Source organism: Haliotis asinina, chromosome 3 (genome assembly GCF_037392515.1).
Source record: "Haliotis asinina isolate JCU_RB_2024 chromosome 3, JCU_Hal_asi_v2, whole genome shotgun sequence".
NCBI classification, from domain to species: Eukaryota; Metazoa; Mollusca; class Gastropoda; order Lepetellida; family Haliotidae; genus Haliotis; species Haliotis asinina.
The window spans coordinates 38,253,000-38,270,122 of NC_090282.1; the positions used below are offsets into that span (position 1 = coordinate 38,253,000).

General features: G+C 35.6%; 1 protein-coding gene across 2 annotated transcripts in view; it reads left to right on the top strand.

Moving 5' to 3' along the window:
* The window catches only part of LOC137277945 (potassium channel subfamily T member 2-like), an 87,731-nt gene that overhangs the window by 49,854 nt on the left and 20,754 nt on the right, over positions 1-17,123 (top strand). The window contains exons 8-18 of one of the 2 annotated variants that reach the window (XM_067809958.1): positions 713-816; positions 1,176-1,362; positions 2,275-2,439; positions 2,917-3,053; positions 4,232-4,295; positions 9,294-9,402; positions 9,570-9,678; positions 9,840-9,989; positions 10,428-10,624; positions 11,093-11,233; positions 14,637-14,705. In XM_067809958.1, the coding sequence (XP_067666059.1) occupies positions 713-816; positions 1,176-1,362; positions 2,275-2,439; positions 2,917-3,053; positions 4,232-4,295; positions 9,294-9,402; positions 9,570-9,678; positions 9,840-9,989; positions 10,428-10,624; positions 11,093-11,233; positions 14,637-14,705 (1,432 nt within the window). The remainder of the gene's footprint in view (positions 1-712; positions 817-1,175; positions 1,363-2,274; positions 2,440-2,916; positions 3,054-4,231; positions 4,296-9,293; positions 9,403-9,569; positions 9,679-9,839; positions 9,990-10,427; positions 10,625-11,092; positions 11,234-14,636; positions 14,706-17,123) is intronic. The other variant, XM_067809959.1, reaches the window with a different exon arrangement.

The following is a 17,123-nucleotide window of genomic DNA, read 5'->3' on the forward strand; positions in this document are numbered from 1 at the left end:
CATAGTATTTCTTATTTTGCTTGAGGATTTTAAACTTAAAGAGGGATGAAGTAGGTAGTGCTGGTCAGAAGTACTTGCACTTAGAAGAGATTATTGACTCTCTGTTAAGCAATTTAGAGCATCCATGTGTCCACCTTCATAGAATCTGAATATTTTAATATGTTAGTTTAAAATATTAATCATCTGGCAACACAGATTCCATTGGTTATAAACAATCTTGGACATTTGCAAGAGGCATGCTCTGTCTTCAGAGGACAGAGAAGACCTTTGTCCTACAGTCCAGGCATTGACATTGTGTACACTGATCCTTGCTGTTGGGATACAGTGACACAGATCAACGAAGTCAGTGATCCTGTCCACCAATCTTACATGTGACATCCCACAACCAGCATGTGTTGCTGAAGACCAATTCTAAAGTAAATCTTTATGAGCTCCTGTGTTACAGAAGTTGATCATGATAAGTAAGATCCTGGTTTTTTTTCTCCTGGATTGAGGTATCTTTGGTATTTGCATCATTATGTTGTGGGAGAGACTTTAAGTTAATATTAGCTGCAATTTTACAGATTGTCTTTACCTGATGATTCAGCATTTTCTGGTTTTGTTGCAGTCATCAATTGTCTTTACAAACTTGTACTCAGTGAATATTTCATGCAGGTATGTTCTTTGATTGACTATTGTGCTCCATAGTGCCTACAAACCATTTCCATTCCAGAATGACCTTCACCTTACCAAGCAGCGATTCCAGACCATATCTGTGACACTATCACAACAGATTCTTCTACTTAATGTCACGCTATTCTGTCTCATCTTTACTACGTGAGTTACTTCTCATTTTTTTAAGGCTATGTTTGTTCCTGTTATAACAACATTCGCCTTCACTGTCAATTCTATGTAGGTGATCATGATGAATACTTACTCATGATCATTATTATTATTATTAATGATCAGGATGATAAAGCTGATGAGCATAGCGGCAGTTCTTGATGTTGAGGATCATGAAGAGGTTTATGTTGTACATATACTGAACATCAAAAGAAACGTAAATTTTGAAAAATGAAATCTCATAAAAATAAGTGTTCATGTTTATGTGTTCTACTTACAAACTTGACTAACAACGGAGTAGTGTTTTTTCGCTGTTCATTATATGTTACTATTTTTGTATTTTCTGTTAACAGTATCTGTGGAATACAGCACATCCAAAGATCGAGTGCACTTGTAAAACTCAACATGTTTGAGTCGGTGTACTTTGTGATAGTGACATTCTCAACTGTCGGATATGGCGACATCTCTCCAGACATATGGGTTGGTCGCCTCTTCATGCTTTTCATGATCTGTGTGGCATTCGCATTTATACCACGGCAGGTAAGTATCTGTTGAACACTCAGTTATCTGGTAGTAGCTTTTTGCAGAGAAGGAATCAGATAACCTGACAGGCACGAAAACCTATTTTTGTTGTATATTCTTTCTAAAAACTTTGTCAAATGGATTCTTTCTTGAGCTGATAAAGGAATAATGTGTTGTGATATACTCTATATTTATATAAGCCATATGATGTTGGAGGTTCATAGTAGAAGCAAAGGCACCTACACAGTTCACAGGCTCAGATACACCATCAGAGATTATAAATTCAGGATTGTCACCATCTGTATCTAACTGTATAAAGATTGGTTGGATATACGCAGGTGAATTAAATCTGTAAAATTGTTTACCAAAAGTAACGTTAACAAGATACAGGAAGCCTATAGGTTACATGTCAAACATTGCCTATTTTGTCTTCTGGAAAGCTGATAAACAATTGATTTGAGAATAAACCTTGACATCAGAAACTGTATATATGTTTCATGTCTCTGCTTCAAATAAAGCATATTGTGTATACATAAAGACAACATGTCACTTGACTGAGATTTTTTATGGATAAATCTTTTTTTAATCTTTTCAACACAATGTTTCAGGGTCATTTCAGATCCCTTCATCAGGTGAACTTCTGATGAACGCCTGATGGAGGGATCTGAAGTGACCCTGAAACCTTGTGTGTAAAAGATTAAAAGAAGATTTATCCATAAAAGATCTTGGTCATCTATGACAACCATTAACAACCATGCCATTATAAGAGAAAATGTTACATGTTCTTAGACGCAGCAAGAAATACAATTAGCTGCTAGGAAGTTACTAGTGTTATGGACTTTCAATAATCATAAATCTATGGTTGTTGAAATGATTAACTCTGTGCATCATTTACAATGTTGGAAAGTGTGAGTATTCTGTGTTCCTCAGCTGGAAGAGATCGCCTCCACCTATGTACAGAGGAAACGGTCAGGAGGGGAATATGGCCGACGGAAGGCTGCACGCAACAAACATGTGGTTGTGTGTTCCACTTCACTCACCACAGAGACTGTCATGAACTTCCTCAATGAATTCTACGCACATCCCAAACTTGAGGTATGTATTTTGAATTGGTTCCACAGATGAAACTTTTTTGATGAAGCCAAACTTGTGTATGTAAATGTATTTGGAATTAATGATACTGAACCGCATTATACTTTCCTTCAGTTATGTGAAGGTATCCAATGACAGTGAACTATTATGGGGTTTAGTAGCAGGGCTGACTAACAATATATAGATCATAGAGGTTAGTCTTCATTAAATGAATATCAAGAAATATTGGACAGTTAACTTTAAGCAAAAATGACTAAAAATCTTTAAGAAATCTATGTATTTCACAGAGGTGATGTGTGGTGACATATTTAGACTTGGATTACCAACAAATCGCATCCTTGTGAATAAAGACCTAGCTTTGAAAGTCAGTAATCATTTCTCCAAACAACAATATTTCCAATTATCGATTGTTTTAGTCATCTATATCGGAAATGCTTTTTGACTATTACTGCATTGTTGTATCCAATATTTCTATGTCAGGAACACACTGTGGTGCTGATGAGCTCTGATGAGCTGGACACCAGTATGCAGATGATCCTGAAAGATCCCAAGTGGGCCAACAGGGTCCTGTACATCAGAGGGTCTGCCCTGAAGGATATAGACCTCAAGAGATGTCGGTAGGTGTTCTGTAAGACTACAAGGCTGTGCGATATAGAAGTTCCAATCAGGCATGTCATGTGATACTGAGAGAACGGGAATGAGTGAGTGAGTTATATTCTGTTTGGCTCAAAAGCAGATCATTGAATTGCAATTTAACTTGAAAATTAATAAATGTGTAATGCCCATTAAAACTTTGTTGGCACTTGTGCATGTGCTACACACACTCCAGGCTGTTCCTCTCTTTGCAATCCTCCTACGTAACAAATTGTGAACTGTGTCAGTGTTTTAATGATAGTTCGTTAAACAACTTTTTTATCATTAGCACATAAATTCTGCAGAAAGCTCACAGAGTGCAGAGAATTAGTGTCATGTTGATTATAATCAATGATTCATTAAGTATTAAACATTTCTTAGTTTTCAAGTTAGATTACAATTCCCTGGTCTGCTTTTGAGTCAAACAGTCTAAAGCTGGGTTTTAAACCACATTACGTCATGGAGGGGAATACACAAAAAGGACTTCACACCTTTGTAACCATGTAGGAAATTGAATATGGATCTTTGACGTAATGAGTGAATGCTCAAGCAATTTGGCAAGCCCAACACCAATTTGAGAACAGGAAAATTTGGAACCTGTAACATTGTGAAACTATCCAGCAGGATGACGTTCTTGACCCCAGTCTGTACATTTCTCCCTGAGCGTTTGGCCTTTATTCCAGATTTGTTAGGAAAATTAGGATTAAAAATGATGAATTATAAAATTGAATTTGTTTGCAATTATGTTGGTCTAAAAGTATACCTCATTGGTTGAATGCTCATGGCTACAATCCATATCAGTGATAGAAGATAGTCATGTTGAAGATCAGATCTGCCATGCAATGTGAAATAATTGATTTTGTTATTGAATTAATTATCTGATTTGTGGAATCCATAATGATTGTCATAGGATCAGGGATATATATTTTAGGAGCAATGAGTTTTGTTCAAGAATCTGTTGTCTTTGTTATTAAATCAATAATGCTTGGCTTAGAATCAGGGATATATGCTTTTGGATCAATGATATTTGTTCTAGAATCCATTATCTTTGTTATGGAATCAACAATGTTTGTTACAGAATCAGGGCTATATGTTATATGATAAAAAATGTTCGTTATAGAATGAGAGATATATGTTTTACGATCAGTAATGTTTGTTATAGAATCAATGATGCTGAAGCTTGTTTCTTTCTTGCTGCAAAGAACTGTGGATGTCGAGACAAAGCGGTAAGTACCTTTATGGAATGACTGACTGTTGCCATTTAACATATGAGTGTATGTTGTGATGTGATGCGATGCACCCTTTCATGACCAAACTGTGAGACCCATAGAGTTATGTCCCTTGGAACGCTCTTTACAAATATCCAATAATGCAACAAGTGATTGAAGCCAGTATGACAAACACTGACAACATAGTGTGTGACAGTTTTCAATGTATGGAGCAATCATTTAGATTCCAAAAGTGGAAATTGTTTTCTGTTTGGAAGCTGTTCACCTCGAAGTTTCAATAATATATTTCAGGCAAGTTGTATGGAATAGTGACTTTCTTAGGTATCAATAGAAAGTTAAACTGATTGCATATGCCCTACCATGTGTATTATAGACCAAGGTATTGTCAAAAAAGCATGACATTGCGCCTTTGATGTTAGTATTTGAAGGTGAAACAAATATGAACAGAAATGAAATGTTTTTTTCTCTTTTGTATCTTTCTGATGTCTCGTAAGGCAGGAGGGAGTTGACTTGATCCCACCTTTAGAAGGACAGCTGACTTGAATGTGTAATATGCATGACGTGTTCAGTGTATGCCTTGAGTGTGTAATGTAATTCTGTTGACAAATCAGTACTGGCCTCAAGAAACAGTACAGGTGTGTACTGTTTGATACAGGCCACTGTACTGACCAAGAGTGGTCAGCCTCATGATATTCTCAATATGTAATGTTAGAAAAGCTTCCATTTTATTTTAAAGGAATCATTAACAAAGGCATGTCCAGAATTTCACGTATGTAGTTAATATGGTTAACGAGATATTTGTCATCACAACTCCTGGGGTGTAATAATTCTTGCAACGTTGCAGGAAGTGAAAAACAATATGTCATTTGGTACCTCTTGGATAGTGGCATGTGCTCAGATAATATGTTATGAAATATGTTCAGTACAGTATGGATGACTTCATGTCATAATCCCATTCAAAGACTTGGATTGCTTGATATATATTTAGATGAGGCTGTTTTCAAATGACACCACCATTTTATTCTTTCTAAAACATTTTGTCCAAAAGTTCAAGTTGGCACTGTTTACAATATTTTGAGAGCTGACACTTGTGTGACCATTCAGTATTTCGTTTGACCCCCTGGCATCATGCATGAATAAGTGAAAACATTAGAATAAGTTATGTCCTTTTGATTACGTCATCTGAAAATGTTGGTGGGTAGTGTCTCCAAAACAAACTCTGTCAGTAAACATCATAGGGGAGTCACTCTAACAAGTGACTGTTTTTTCAAATTACGTTTTTATACATTTTATTATCCACATTTGATTCTGGAGGACTTCTAGTTATCTCAAACTCACAAAATGTTGTTTTTTTTTCATATTTTATCTCATGAAGTAAGGGATGCATTTATTGTCGATATTTGGGAGGTACCAAGATAAATAATCAAACAAAACATTGATTGTGACGCTAGAACATTCCGAAAAACAATTTGCTTGAGCTTGACAGATAATATGTAGAAAAATAAGCATAAAAACAGTTGCATTTTTATAATTGTCCAGGTGAGGTCGACCACTTTTGGGGCACATACATGTACTATGGTTTGTACAACTGTACAGATTTCATGGTACCACTTCCAGATCATTGTATACTAAGGGGCAAAAGAAACCATTTCTCACAGATGGTTTTGTCATATTTCTTTATTTTCCTCTTCTTAATATGTAAATTTACTACATCTAAAAATGAATTGTGATTGTTTTCTCTCAAAGCATACTTGTTTTTCAATTTTAGATCTAGTGTGATCTGAAACCAGTGACACAAAACCATATGCATTATTCAAACCTTTTAATGGAAAAATATTTTCAAAATGAAGTATTTTCCTATTAGAACCATAAGCGCACATGAAAATAAGTTTGGTATACTTTCTTTGGCCCCTCAGTTTAACTGGATCCTTCTGGTTTAGACTCTCAGGCTTTGTTCCAATTTAGTAATAAAACAAGGAGTCAAGGACAATCAGTTTTCATTAATATTTCCTATTCTACTTTTGTACAATAAAAAAGAAATGGCATAAAAACTGCTTCCAGTGCATTTACTGTTTGTCAGAAAGAGACCTCGCTGTGTTATGTTTTGTCTACATGTATGAAACGAAGCTATTGTATGGTTTTGTTGTTTTGTCATGTGCTGTCAATGTGTTTGTTTCAAAACAGGAAATGATTCATAGTGTAAGTAAAGAGGGTCTGTTAGGGTTCATACTTGCATACACCATTATCACATCTATATCACATTTAAAGAAACCTTGAGAGACCCTCACAAAAACACAAAATGTACCCATTAATGATAGCTTCATTTATTGCATTGCTTTTAACAACACAGTGAAGCTTAAACCACAAGTAAGTATCCATTCACGATAACCATAATTCATGATCAATTAACATTTCTTTATTGTGAAGTAGTCAGGAATAGCAGCATCTTTTAGAATGCCTATCAAAGATATCTTTTATTTCTGTTATTTTTGTTGTTGTTATTTCCCTTCTCATGCAGTGTATACCTATGACTCTAAAAAAGAAATGAATTAAATGTCTGATTCCAAAAAGAATACTGAAAAATTTATGGAAAGCCTTTTTTATTTGGTGAGAGACATTTTGGAACAGCTTCTTTGGCTTTTGTCGAAACACAACTAGACAGTGACACCGAAATCTGTACAGAAACATTGCACTTACTAAATAAAGCATGTTGTTAACCATAAATTTGTCAGTATTACACTTCCCAACTCGTAATATGCCACTACATAGTCGAGAGGTTTGCCATTCTGGATCTATTTCAATTTGATTCTTTTCTATGTAAAGTATGTTTATGTTTCTATGTGGTTTGACATACAACAGTAGTGTATGCATGCAGTCACTTCTGTGTGACTCTGTTGTCACAGAGCGAAATCTTGTTTTAATGACTTTGTCAGTTAAGCGATATTGTGTAAGCCTTTTGTTAAAGACAAATCTAAAGCTTGGGCCAGTGGGATAACCAAGTGGTTAAAGCGTTTGCTCATCACTCTGAAAATTCGGGTTTGATGCCCACATTGGTACAGAATCAGTTTCTGGTGTCTCCTGATGTGCTGTTGATGGAATAAATATTAAAAGCAGCATAGAACCTCACTCACTCACTAGTATAACAGGATGATTTCATATTGGTAAATCACTATAACTAAGGGAAAGTACCATGTAAATATCGTCACTCAAGTCACAGGGCTACTTGGTTCTCACCCTCATCGAGAACAAGCAGTCATGTCATCGTTATCGCAGCATGAAATCCTGCTTACTCACTCTTGATGGACATCGTATGACCTCAGAGGTCATGGAAATATTAGTCTTCTATGCTCTATAGTTGGTATTAGTACTTTGGTCATTTTCTTTGCACTGTCTAGACGTTTCAAAATATGAAAATAATAATAACTTTTAATGCATAGTTCTACCATGACTGAGATACTAATTTCTTGTAGGTAAAGTAAAGGTTTCAAATCACAGTATTGTGCCTCTCAGTATTAGTCTCTTTAGGAGGGAGATCATCACTGAAGGATTTCCAGTGTAGAAACAATTATTGTCCAAAGTTGTTTCTGCTATCAAGCTTAAGTTTTGTCTGGTTAAGATTGAGGCGGTTTGGTGGCTTAGTGGTTAAAGCGTCCACTCATCACGCTGAAGACCCAGGTTTGATTCCCCATGATCCCCATGAATGCCACACTGAGACAGTGTGTCAAGCCTATTTCTGGTGTATTATAACATCACTGGAATACAGATAAAAGTGGAGTATGAGGTTTCTTACTCTAGTCAAGATTCGTGTATTTACAAACTGTTGTAAGTCTGTTTACTTACATACATACTGCTAGCATTAAACCCTTTCTCCAGTTGGTCATGGTAGAACAGAGATGGACATACTGTCTTTTTAATAGAAAACTATACCACTTGTAGTTTTGTCAAGGATTGATTTAGCATTAGAAAGTTCACTTTGCACATTTGGCACTAACTAAAACTGTCAAATCTGCATGCTGTACATTCAGAACAGTTTGTTTTGTCGTCACATTTGTACTTGTAGAACAATAATAATAATATCAATGAGTAGTAAGACTGTCAGGATAACTTTTGACCAGCTTATTTTCAGCAGACATAACACCAAGATAACAGACATAACATAAAGCACCTAATTCGTTAATTGCATTTTTGTTCTTGTCACTTTTTAATCTAACTTTTTATTTACAGCAAACAAATAGTTTATTTAATTTCCTTCTTTTTGAATTCTTCGACAATAACAGCTTTGGGAGATGGATTTTTTTTGCCGAATGTTTGAGTGCTTTTGATGTAAAAACAAAGGGCATTTTTTAGGAAAGGTGATCATGAGAATTTATTTGGAAAGCAAAAGTTTTGTCAATGTTTAGAGATTGTTTCATTGCACACAATGATTTGAGTCACCTTTTTGCCAGTTCACTTTTGCCATTTTCACTTATTTTACATGTGTTTATGACTATTCCTTTTCTAAGTTTTTTAATAAATATAGTTCATATATTTTTAATTTTTTAAACTTAGCCTATCTCATGTTATGCAGCTCAGTTCTTGTTCTCCAACTTTGTGTGGAACATGCTTTAAGCTCAGTTGAATCAAAACTTGTTGTCCTCTGCCCACCCGACCCCTGCCCCTACCCTGATATCAACACTTGTCAATCATCATTAAGCTTACAGAATGCTCAGCCACTGTGATGACCTGTGCCTGTCATTTTGATGTCTTGGAGCCTTCTGTAATCTATGATATGGGGCAGGTTGGGTGGGCATCCATCGTGTGAGATAGGGTAAGTTTAGCTTAAAGCATGTTCCACACTCGTGTCAAAATGGTTAAAATTTCCAATTTCATGTCTGTGTAGACTGTGTACTTTACATTGGAAATTTTATCTTCAGTAAAATATAAACTGATCTAGAGCAAATTATTTTCCTCTTTTGAAGAACCTTTATGTCTAAACTGGCATTTCTTATTTTGCAGGATCAGCATACAATTTTGCGTTCATGGGCTGTGAAGGATTTTGCACCAAAGTGTCGACAATATGTGCAACTATTCCGAGCAGAAAATAAGATGCATGTGAAGTTTGCAGGTGAGCCTCGTCTTGAGAAAGCAATAACAAATGTGTATTTCATCAAACTATTCGTCAAGCATAATTTCAATCATGCCCAGTTTATGTGTCTCCAAATTGTTACATTGTTTCTCAAGTTATACAGGTATTTGCATGACCCTGAGTCTTGTGTTATTTTCTCTCTGCAGAACATGTGGTTTGTGAGGATGAGTTTAAATATGCTTTACTGGCTAACAACTGTCTGTACCCTGGGTTGTCTACCCTTGTTACCCTGCTGTTGCACACATCAAGGGGGAGGTAAGTCATGATTGCAGATACTTATTATGAATTATGTGCTGTCATCTCACTGCAGTTATATCTATTTACAATAATTAAGATACTGGTCAATAGTCAGAAAATGATTCTTTTATTGTCACTTTTCCAAACCTTGATTTCATTTTTTGTTTGACTGTGGTCAGAGAGGGAGAATTGGCAACAGAAGCATGGCAGCAGGTGTATGGCCGACACTCTGGCAATGAGGTGTATCATATACAGCTGAATCGGAGTGCCTTCTTCAGACAGTATGATGGCAAGAAGTTCACAGAGGCCTCAGCATGTGCCCACACAAGGTGAGAATATTTCCTGTGATACATGAGTCAAGTCTAACTCTGCTTTTACCAGAATTAAGATTTTGTCAAAGAGTACAAAGGATAGGAAGGCAACCTTTGAGTCATAAGTCATAGAAGTATGCACTGTGCCATCAAACCGAGAGATATAATTGGGTAAAGTCTAGATAGATATATAAATTTTGATTTGAGTTACAGATATCTGAAGGATAGATAAGTGGTCATCACTGCTGGAAAAATATGATTTGGGATATACCCTATTCTTTGTTAGTTGTTTAACACAGCACCCAGCAATATTTCAGCTGTAAAACAGCAGCCTGTAAATAATCAAGTCTGGACTAGACAATCCAGCAATCAACATCATGAGCATCAATCTTTTGGGATATCCCTGAATACTCTATTGATTCTATGTTAAAATAATGAATGTTTCCTTGGCAACAGGTTTGGAGTGTCGCTTGTGGCTGTCCTGGATGTGACAAAGTCAGAGCCAAGTTTACAGCTCAACCCCGGCCCTGACTACATCCTGAAGGGATCTGACTATTGTTTTTACATGGGGGTCACAAGGGAAGAAAATTCCAAGATTAAGTCTGGGGCCATGGAGAATGTGTCCGTCTCTGCCAACAGGAATAAGAATATTGGTGAGGCTGTTGTACATTATGCAGATTTGGCAGCATCAAAAGAAAAAGAACTTTTATGATGATTGATTAACATCACAGGGATGAAAACATAAATGAAGATACATGTATTTGATGCTATAGTGATGAAATAAACATCATTTGTATAACAACAAGGATGTTACATACTAAATAAAAACTGGATATAATATGATGTGTTAATAATGAAATGATCCTACTTTTTGCAGATAAAAAGCTCCTAGTTAAAAAAACTAAAATGTGATGAAAAGGAGCCCTGAAAGCTTCTTCATTTTCAGACGCTGTGGACATATTTTCTAGACTTGCATGGGCTTTCTTGGGTATATTTGCTTCAGGGTCTGTATGACAGACTAATAGTTTACAGGTTATGAGAAAACCATAGATACTCACTAGAAAACAAATGCTTACCTCTAGTTCCTGTCATAATGATTCCTGTTTGCTCAATGGTTTCAGAGTTGATTGCTAACGAGATCCAGAAGTGGCTGCAGTCGGAGGGTGAAGGAGACGATGTGAACGATGAGGAGAGTGTGTTCAGTACGATAACATCCCATCTCGGCGGCTCAATCTCGCGCCGTCTCATGCAGACTGCAGAAAGTATGTACAGTCCATCAGTCACCCCACATGTAGTGTCTATCTTCTGGTGTGTTTAGTAAGAAGCTTTTTGAGCATGTTTAAACCTCTCATGATATCACACCCATTTTATGAAATAATGTCTCCCTCTCATATTTTAGATTAAGGAATGCAAAAGGTTAAATGCTGCAAGGGATACAGATTTGGCAGCACAGAAAGTGTTGCGTATATCATGTGGATAATGCAAAATAGTTCTTGTGTTCTTAATCATCAGGGTTTGGGTAGCGAGTTTAGTTATACGCCACACTCTGCAATATTCCAGCTATATGGCAGCAATCTGTAAATAATTGAGTCTGAACAGACAATCTAGTGATCAACAATATGAGCACTGATCTGAACAGGGAACCGATGACATATGTCAACCAAGTCCGCTAGCCTTACCACTCATTCCCGTTATTTGCCTCATAAGACAAACATGGACTAAGGCCAGTATTCTAACATGGACCTTCACACGTCTTGCGTAAGCCATGTAAGCCACAACTAGATGAGGCAAGGCTTATGCATTGATATTATACAGGACTATAGACATGCTCAAGGAGTTTCTCAAGTTTGTTGATGTTAATGTTTTGTTTTAATTAACTATATTGTTGATTTGCATGTCTCCGTGTTCAAAGTATGTGCACTGTGTTTTTCACTAACTACATGCAGCAGTGTTTAGTGACAGATTTTGGTGTGTGTGTGTGCTACACAAGTGAGGAATTCAAGTTACAGTGTATAGGGGATGGTATTGTGTTAAGGAGTAAATTGTTAATCAAGCGAAGAGATTGATTATATATGTTTATAGACATCTGTGATCAACTGTCATCACCTTTGTTAATTATCATTATGTCAACTGACCTCCAAAATAGTGGAGGTCAGGGTATTAGAGAAGGCTTTTGCACTTTCTTCCAGTAATGACAGAGTTGCTTCCCTTGTCACTGTAACATCCCTTCACTATATCAGGGAACGTTAACTGTTATACAAGCTGAAGTTTAAACTAATTACCTCAGCAGCAATACATATCAAAATGATAAACAGACTACATCTGCCTGGCAATATGAAAGTATTTGCAGCCTCAGATTATGTAATCAAAATCTGATCTGATGCTGTGACCCTAGCACGAAGATCTTTAAATTTAACTAATGTCAGTCTTTGGAACATGGACAGTTGTATGTAACTCACTATGACCCAAGGTCGAAGTGAGCTTATATAGTAGTGTGTTGTCTGTGATTGGCATTGGTCAGCTTTGTTGTAACAACACAGTGGACATTGAATACAAGAGTATAAAAATATTTAAAAAAGCATTGAAATCAAAATTGAAGATTCATACTTTATGTTATCCAAAAATTATTAAATCATATTAATAAATTAAAATTATATTTAAGGATATATATGATATGTCTTATTGTCTTAAATCACAAAACAATGAGTACTTTCAAATGAAAACAAGTATTGGATATTTCATGCTTCTTTTCATGACACGGGTCACACCCTCTTAAGATCAACTCCAAACCTCTATTGACAGACTGACAAGTATTGTAAATTGCTTAAATAGATTTACATGTAAATGGATAATGTGTTTTTTTTCAAATTGATCAAGGATGATCAAGACTACAGATTTTGACCATATATATATATATATATATATATATATATATATATATATATATATATATATATATATATATATATATATATATATATATATATATATATATATATATATATATATATATGGCTTTAGGAGTTTTTGCCAACATAGTTATTTCTTGTAGATCAAATACACTCATATTTACATATGGGTAATCCTGCACTGTGTGTTCGACATGCCATTGATGTTATTTGTCTGGGGTGACAAGTTTATTGCCAGGCAGTAAGACAGTATCAAACAAATGCCTACAACGTGAATCATAAATGTCTGTTTTTTATTTTTGACTTCATTTTGATAGATATGTAAACATGAAAAAAAAGCAATTAAAAACTCTTATCTGAAATATAAAGAATTTCCACTTGCTCTCAACTGCACCCATGTTACCTGTTACGATGACCGTTCTGACTTGTCGGGGGTGATGTAAGCTCTGGTTGCATACTGCACCCATGTTATCTGTTACGATGACCTTTCTGACTTGTCGGGGGTGATGTAAGCTCTGGTTGCATACTGCACCCATGTTATCTGTTACGATGACCGTTCTGACTTGTCGGGGGTGATGTAAGCTCTGGTTGCATACTGCACCCATGTTATCGTTTTTGTGTATGTGGTGAGCTACAGAACTTTGAAACAGTGTCTTTGTCCAAAATATGAAAACAATAGAGGCGGTATGTATCATAAACAAATACTGGTACATTTGTTTTGCTGAAATGAAATACCACATTTTTCAAAATGGTCTTTCCCCGGTGCCAGGTAAGTGTAGCAAAGTAAAAGAAATTTGATTAGCTTGGTTGTTCCTAGTTTTAATGATAAAGGCTGGATGATACTTACACCTTGTCAGGATCAGAAGAAAGAAATATTTATATATGCTGAGGCCATTCAGAGAGTGGTGGAAATGGACCTAAAGTATTCAGTGTTTATTTTGAAATTACGAATTATTTCAAAATCACATTCTACTTTTCTATATTTTGCATTTTTCACAGTTGTCTCATTTGTAAAACGGCAATGAATGTAGCCTGGCCTTAATTGAGTGATTCATTTGTTGTTGGAAATATTCTGGTGATGTATTTACTCTATATTGTGACCACAAGTCCAGTGAGATCATATGTATATTCCCATTTTGTAAGTATGTATATAGCCCATCTAATGGTATCTATGAGTTTGTTTCACTAATATTGTTAAAACATGACTCCATAAAACTCCATACACAGCCAACATTAAGGCCATGTTTCACCCAGCCATGGATCAGATTGTCTATGGAAAGCCATAGGAAAGCTACAATGGGGCCAGACTAACTTTGCTTGTTTTACAGATGAACTTGTAAAATATATCGCAAAAGTTAAAAAGTAAATTCATTGTTTGATTGTACAAATGAGAGTCAAACCTAGTTTCTTTCATCCCTCACAATATATTTTTAATTTACTTGTGCATCTTGGCTTAGTAACCAGATTGAAAATAAGAAGAACAATTAGTTGAATAACATTTTTTCTATATAACGCATTCATCAAAGTCAAAAATAAAGAAGATAAGACAGTTTTGAGGCAACTATCAACATTTCAGTAACAGTTATCGTACACTTAATGCAGCATGAGTTACACTGCCACATGTGTTAGTTAAATGGTTTTGGGTAACTTTGAATGAATATGGACTTACAAGAGGGTGAGGTCTCTAATTCATGGATTGTGTTAGCATGTTGTCTGTTTTGTCTTCCAACTGTTTGTGACCATTCACACTAACCAGGTGAAGGTCAAGGAAGTGATCAGAATGGTGTCAAGTCTTCAAGTCCAACAACTCAATCAACACCGATGAGTAAGGAATCGTGAATGTACACTTCTTTTGAATAACAACCAAATACCACCAACTGACTGATCAACTTCATTAATGTAGCTTTTCTCTGTATGAGTTATTGCTAGTATCATTCGTTCATCTAGTCACAGACCAGTTGAGCTAAGTACCTATGCACTATCTACCATCTTTTTATCTTCCTCAGTGCCATTGACATATTTGGCTAAATTGATGATAAGTTGTAGAAGCGAAGAAACATACTGCCCAAACCTGTTAAGTCCATCATGAAAGACAAGTCTGATAAGACTGAAGCACTATTGCCACTCATTTGTCTTAATAGCAAACACAAATGAAAATACACAATTTCAAAGGTGTTTCTTTAAAATGAACGAACTTTAAGCATCAAAGTCACATCTTTTTCTGTATTATTAGATGTAAAGCTCTTGTACATGACCTTGCTGGGTGTTTTGGCATGATACCAGATGTTTGTATATGATATAAATTTAGTCAAGGATCAGTCAATACATCAGACAGGCTGGACAGTTCTAACAAGCATAAGGGCCATATGTCTTAGGTATAAATATTCAAAAAAGATAACGAGGCTGGAATTAAGATTTCAGTCAGTGTTACATGTCAAATGTCAATGGCAAATGCCAGTTTGGTGAGAATGCAAGACACCAGCTGAGCACATATTCAGGTGGATTTGGCATCCAATGATATGAAGTGCAAATATACTTACTTTATGAACTGAGCATTATTATGTAACAGAGCTAATTATTATGTATGCAATTATTATGCAATTATTATGTGTTTGTCAAAGTATCACTTGATATATCAAGTGAGTCCATACATAACTGGTTCAGTCTAGTTTGATTTAAAGCATGTATATGCTTGGCTGCAATTGACTGCTAATACTATTTGTTTTCATTTGACATGATGTATGTTGCATGATTGCATGAAACATTGTTTCAACCTAATATTGTCTGTGATTGTGTTATTAACATTGCTAACCGATATGATCTCTCCTGGCTAGTGGTCAGCTGACAACTCTCATGACTGGTCTCAGGGTTGAAATCAGGGTTTCTGACAGAGATATTACTTCAAAGCTTAGGTTGTTTTTCATTATCGTAAAATTGAGTAAAATGGAGGTTAAAACTCTCCAAAAAATATCACCTTCAAGAACAGAGAAGTTTAAAAGTCTGTTGAACATTTGAACATATTCAAGCTAACATTATGATCTCTCAGTTCCATGGGTTGAGACTTGTGGCATGATTTTCAATATTTGACTGCCTCCAAATATAGACTTTACACAAGTCCATTGGTAGGTAAGTTGGTGACTTGTTTCACCCAGTTCGTTAGCAATATTCCAGCTGTATCTTGCCAGGTAACACCAGAAATCGGCTTCATACATTGTAGCAATGTGTGGAACTGACTCCAACTTTTTAGCTTGACCTGTAGATGCTGGCAACCAGGCTCAGTAAACCAACTGATGCATGCTGAGACCCAAATGGCAACAGACGGCCTCTGACAGGTGGCCATGTACTTGTATTTTATACATAAACGACAAGCGTAGAATTATTTTTGTAACTGCATTTGAAAGTTTGGCTTCAGGTGTGAATTAAAATATGGACAGAAAAATAATGTAAACTGAATAAATGCAACTGAATACCAGCCTTGTGTGATGCAGTGAGAAAGGATATCCTGGCACCATTTTCTTTTCATTGACTGTAGAAGATATTTTTTTTATATCCTCTTGATTGGATTATTTATTTTCCCACTTAAACTGTAGTGTTATTAATGTAACAGATATTACTTGTAAATTAATTTGATTTTAACATTTTAATGACTAATTTCATCCAATATGACTTGACTCAAATTTTACTTCTGACAGTAATATTATTAACAGATATATGTTCATGTAACTAATAGACTAGAAGTCATTTAATCTGCCTGCACCATTGTCATATGAAGTACATCTTTTCTCTTTAAGAGGCTATTGATTAAGTAAGCCTTCATTCTCATTGGTTTCCTCAGAAAAGTATTGAAGTTCAGAATAAGAGGAATATTATACAGATATTAAAACTATTTTTAATATTCACAGCATGTAAGATTAGCTTCTGATTATCTGTACAACTTGTTCAGTTATTGCCAACTGTTTTAGCTAAATGTAACAGGGAAGGCGTGATGTGATGATTCCCACTGTGGGGAAACTTTAAAGCATGCTGATGATCTTCCAAGGATCGTAATTATACCGAATTAGGTATTCAAACCACAACCAGCATCCTGTCAACCAAGGCAAACAACTTATCTCTCTCAAGTGAATGTTCTATGGAGAATTAGTAAAGTCGAAAAATGTTTGTTTTGGAAAATGTTGATGGGGCATTGTAAGGTGGGAAAAATATGTGTTGTGAAATGTCTGTGTGGGGAATTGTCCAGTGTGGA